A 6,000-nucleotide genomic window follows, 5' to 3' on the forward strand; every position below is an offset into this window, starting at 1 on the left:
GATGCAGCAGCAAAAATTTATTAATAAATTATAAAATTTTAAACATCATATAATTTAAATAAAGATTATACATTACCTTCTCTAATTGCATACTCCACTTCATTGTCACTAAATTTAAACATAACAAACTTTCACCTACATGAGAAGTTTCACCAACCGCAATATCCACATATAACTCAACTACATTTTTTTGATGTCGTTCTTGACAAGCACTTATAATACAGTCAATGTCTTCATCATCACATACATCTAAAATTGTGTAGTTTTCACTCCTTAAATCAACTAAAATTCGTGAAATCAGTCTAAAAATTACATTACTATTGCACAACCTCAATTTTGTATGTATTTTTTTCAACATCTCAAAAGTAATTCAACGTTCTATTTTAATCATTTTCTTATTCTCTTCAAATATGATACCCTCATTTCCTTCGTACACTCTTCCATTCTAATATAAAATAACTACAATTTCAGTCATCCTGTGTATCAAATTAAAAAATATAGCCAAAATTATTACAAAAGTTTACCTAAACAAATAGTAATAAAAAAATATTACAAACAAAAATAAAATAAAAAAAATTTACATTTATATTTTCAATAATATTATATTAACATTAAATAATTTAATTAATTCCTACAAATATTTTAAATTTCATTTATTCATAATAATATTAAAATTATTAATTCAAACTTATTTGCAATAATTAAAAATTTTAAAACAATAAATTAATAACATTCTAACCTGAAATTAAAAGAATATATTAAAAAAAAGATACAGTTTAAAAATGTAGGATTTAAAGTTTATCTGTTAATACTTTCTCTCTATAAAATCTCATATATATATATATATATATATATATTAATATTAAAAAATATATTAAATATATTTCAATAATGATATTTAACATTACAGCTCTCTGCAACGAGTTTTATGCTTGAAATAATCTCAAGCAGAAGCAACTACCATACAGATGCAGTGAACTTGCCATCTTGTTTTGTCTTCTTCAGCTCCCTATTCAAACTTGAAATCGGCCAAGTCTTAAGGGTTTGGTAGCCTACGATACCCAAGACATTGACAATCAAACCTCTTACAGTCCTCTGTGTCCAAAGTGCACTTCACTCTTCTTCACACAGTCACATGTTTCCAACTTTTTTATTTCTTTGTTTCGCTTTTAACATCATAAAATTTACGGATTCGGATTCTCTGCTTTTTTTTTTTTTTTTTTCCAGAAATTGCACTTGTAGTACGTTTTTGTTTAAATAAATTTTATTTTGCTTAAATAAATTTAATTAAAATAATTTGTTTAAGTAAAAAAAAATTATTTAAGCAAATTTTATAAAAAATAAATTTTTTAAAGCAAAAAATTTACTTAAGCTAAAATTACAATTTTTTTTTAAAATTTTATATATTTTTAAACTATAAAAAATTTAAAATTTTTTTATTTCTCAATAATAACTACCTAATTAACAAAGACTTACATATTTTATTTTAAAAAAATTTGAAAATATATTATCTAATGTGTTACTTATGTTAAACATTAGTGAGATAGAACTATTTAAAATCAAGTTAAATTATTGAGAATAATAATAAAAATTATAAGAATGATAACTTTAAGAAATTAGTTAAGAAATAATTATACTATTATATGTTTTAAAATACTTAAATTTTTGTACTATGAGCATATAATTTTAGACAAATACTTCTAAATGTATTACCATCTAGTGTGCTACTTGTGTTTAACATTAGTGAAATAGAATTATTTAAAATCAAATTAAATTGTTGAAAATGATGATAAAAATTATAAAAATAATAACTTTAAAAAATTAGTTGAGAAATAGTTGTAATATTATATATTTTAAAATACTTGAATTTTTATTAAATGAAGTGTGACTACATAATTTTATACAAATATTTTTCAACTATTTTATCATTTAAAAAAAAAGAGATAAAATTTTAAATTTTTTTACAATATTTACTTAAGCAAAAATTATTTTTTTACTAAATTTAGTTAAGCGAATTTTTTGTTACTTTTTGTTAAATTCATTTAAGTGAAAATGCATTGGACGTAATTCCAGCCAAAACTAGATAAAATTCACATTAAAAATTTACTCTTTTAACAAATTTTTTTCACGCTCTATTTAGGAAAATCATATATGTTTAGGTACAATCATTTGTTACTAACTTTATTTATATATTTGTCATAATTATTTTATTTTACGAAGAGTTGGACTTGTGTTATCAATAAACATGGCTTATTAAAAAAATGAAATTAATAAACGGTTTGATTAGTGATAAGAATTGACTGGAGTGAAATATATGGATTTGCTTACATTGTCTTTCTTTTTGTTTTATGTAAATATCAATGTGTTAAAATACTATACTATCAATTGTTATTCTCTGTCGTTTAACGTAAATGTTAACCGGTGCTTCAACAGATGTCCCTCCGAGAAGATCTTCCATATCTCGCCAACCGAGGTTAATACTACAATATAATCACAGGGTTAATATATACTTCCAATATAAAGTTAAAGGTGCATTATGCAAATTCTATTATAAGCAACAAACATGTGCCAACGTTTTGCAGAATCCCTGTAAAATTGTATATATATCATATGCAACAAACATATGCGAACATTTTGAAGGATCCCTTGCAAAACTTGAAAAATAAACCAAACAGTGTGAAATAAATGCCACAAATAATAATTAATCGTATAATTTTTCATATATATAGAGTATAAATAGACACGCCTTGAAGTCTATGAATACAAGAAGCTAACGTGAACCGAAGAAAAACATAAAAAAAAGTACAGCAAAGGATTACATCTCTGTAAAAAGAAAAGAAAAGAAAGGATTAGATGAAACTCCAGATCCTGTTGTGACTTGAACAAAGTGGCTTTGCAGACGATCCTAAATTTAAAATAAAAAAGAAAAGAAAAAGAAATACCAAGTATTTCTTCTGTTGTCTTATATCAGTCGTGGCAACTTACGGGGCAGCCCACTCGCGTCACGAGTCACGCGTCGCATCAAAACGACATGATCAACGCTCTATAACGGTTCTATTTGAGAAACGACAATGGGGCTCCGAACCGTGTGCTTTCCATCCGTCCACGACAGCGACCCGAACACTGCCCCTGACTGACCCACCTTCAGATTTCGGGTATCCGCCGCCACCGTCAGAACATAGCTCCGCTTCTTCACTGCCTCCGAGAAAACGAGCCGCGATGGCTTCACTGTCACCGTCACCCCATTCGCCGGCGACTCCACTCTCACTCGGTAAACAGAATTCGCCGTCCCCACGTTCGTCACAGTCCTTATAAACGTCTTCGACACCACCCCCTTCGAGGACACCGGAATCATGGCAACAAACGAGGGGTAATTAAGATTCTCCGGCGACGGCTTTCTAGCAGGACAACTCACCGGCGCTCGAGTAATGACCTGAATAACCTTAGGCCCATAACCAATACTGCAAAGGAAATTAACATAATCACTATTTCCAATATCGTATACCAAGCCAGGATCAATAGCGAGACCCAAATTGAGGTGACCAGAACCGAAATCATAAGGCGTGGAACTATTCCCGGTGGCTTCATCGATCATGGGTTGGTTTCTATTGTCGAGAACAGTAGCAGTGGTCATCATGGCGGATCTAATGGCGGCGGGGCTCCAATCAGGATGCGCGGATTTGAGCAAAGCCGCGGCGCCACTCACGTGAGGGCAAGCCATGGAAGTACCTGACAAGATGTTAAATTCGGTTCTTCGGGTATCAGAATCCAAACCGGTTGGTCCAACAGCGTCGGTCCAAGCAGCCAGAATGTTGACCCCTGGAGCAATCAAATCCGGTTTAAGAATTTGAGGGTTTAAACCGTTGGGTCCTCTCGCTGAGAAGGAAGCAAGAACCGGTGCCGGTTTGATTCCGAGGATAGTGCCTTTGAAATCGAGTGTGGCCGTTGGGTTAGCCGATGATGAGATGTATTTCTTGATGGCATCTCCTTCGTTGGCACCAACGGCACATGCAGGAAGAAGATGAGCATCTCCGACAAGTCCTTCGCCGTTCGAGATTCCGTTCGCCAGAATCATTCCCATGCCGCCGGCTTTCTTCACTACTAACCCTTTCGCTACTCTCGGACTACTTCCTCTGTCGCAGACCACAATTTTTCCCCTAACAAGGTTCGGATCCAGGGAATTTTCCATGCAGAGTGAATCTCCCAGAACCCCTGATTTTCCAGGGTAAACTAGCTGGTACATCTTCCCCTTCAACGCCGCTCCGGAGTAGAGTGACACTCCGGAGAGTTTCCGACCGTCGCCAAGAATCACCTGCGCGGGGAAATCCCGATCAATGGTGCCTGCTCCAACTGTGGTCAGCCACGGAGCCATGTTGGTCACTGACATTCCACTGGGGCCCTCGTTGCCGGCGGAAGAAGACACGAACACTCCTCTGGAGACGGCGCCGTAGGACCCGATTGCAATGGGGTCGAGGTAGTACGGAGAGGCAATACCGTCGCCGCCGCCGATGGATATAGAAATGACATCGACCCCGTCGTTAACGGCGGCGTCAAAGGCGGCGAGTATGTCGGAGTCGAAGCAACCAGAATTCATCCAGCAAACTTTGTAGACCGCCAATCGTGCTTTGGGAGCGACGCCCTTGGCGATTCCAGAAGCATAACCGGACATGCTGGCCTGAAAAGAGTAGCGACCTGCGGCAGTGGAGGCAGTGTGTGTCCCGTGCCCATCGGCGTCTCGAGGGGATCGGAATTCGACGGTTTCGTTGATGGGATTTAAAGGACCCGAAGAACTGGCACCTGCCTCGTGACCTTTGGAGAAGAATCTTGCACCGATGAGCTTGCGATTGCAGTTTTTGGGTGAGAATCTTTCTCCGGTTTCGCAAACCCCTTTCCAGCGGCGCGGAATGGGGCCGAGATTCAAATCGGAGAAGCTCCGGCGCTCGGGCCACACGCCGGTGTCGAAGACTCCAATGATGACGTCGGAGCCGTAGTCGGATTCAGACCAGAGACCTCGCTGGTTGCGGAGGCCAAGGAACTGAGGGGAGCGAGTGGTGTGAAGCTGACGGCGACGGTCCTCGAAAACGGCGAGGACGGAGGGGTGCTGGCTTATGGACGCTACTTGTTGGCGCGTGAGCACTGCAGAGAAGCCATGGAAAACGGTGTCGTATACGTGAAGGATGCGGGTCTGTTCGGTGAACTCAGAGCTGTACCAGTGGTAGTGAGTGGGGAAAATCGAGGGCTTAGATTGGGATTCTACACGGAAGATGAAGGTCTTGGAAGCTTCATCGGCACAAACAGTAGAAAGTAAAATGAAGAAGAAAGCAAGTGCGGGAAGAGTGGGATTGAATGTGAGTTTCGCCATTTGAGAGAGAGTGGAGAATGAGTGAGTAAGAAGTACCACTGAGTGGAGTAGAAGACTGTGTTATAACATCTTCAGTGAAAGGGGCCCTCTCTAATTTTCTTTTTTTAAAAACTAATTTCAAAATTTATAATAACGTTTGTTTTTAATATTCGATTTAGTTAATTACGTTTTTTATTCGAGCCTGGGGCCAGTTATCAAGTGTTTATCCCTGTGGATGCAGCGTGGGACGTCACTCGAATCTAAATATCTGTGACATAGCAAGTGAAATAGTTTGAACCGCATAATTTTAAATAAAAAATATAATAAATTAGTGTCGTATGTCAGTTTAATACTGAGTTTTTAAAACAAATACATAAATTTACCGAAATCAATTCCACAAGTGAATAACTAAAGAGAAATTCTATTTATAATATAAATAAGATAAATAATGTTATTGTATAAATATAATATTTTATAGTAATTTGTAAACTATGCCTTGTTACTCTGCTGGACCGAACAAGACATGACCCTCTATATCCATTTTCCAAAGCTGCCAGCGAAAACGATGCCGCCTGAGGCTTTTCCATTCCCCATTTCTCCTTCCTTACTTCCTATTCCATTTATCAGTGATATTTATTTCGCAAAAAAGATAATCTTAA

General features: G+C 36.4%; 1 protein-coding gene across 1 annotated transcript; it reads right to left on the bottom strand.

Annotated features, from left to right (window-relative positions):
• Nucleotides 1-2,705: 2,705 nt before the first annotated feature.
• Nucleotides 2,706-5,390, bottom strand: LOC113864780 (subtilisin-like protease SBT1.6). Its single transcript, XM_027498877.1, has one exon. The coding sequence runs from the start codon at nucleotides 5,360-5,362 to the stop codon at nucleotides 3,044-3,046; it is 2,319 nt and encodes a 772-aa protein (XP_027354678.1). The 5' UTR covers nucleotides 5,363-5,390; the 3' UTR covers nucleotides 2,706-3,043.
• Between the last annotated feature and the right edge of the window lie 610 nt (nucleotides 5,391-6,000).

This window comes from Abrus precatorius, unplaced genomic scaffold (genome assembly GCF_003935025.1).
Source record: "Abrus precatorius isolate BTA unplaced genomic scaffold, Abrus_2018 Scaffold4, whole genome shotgun sequence".
Lineage (NCBI taxonomy): Eukaryota > Viridiplantae > Streptophyta > Magnoliopsida > Fabales > Fabaceae > Abrus > Abrus precatorius.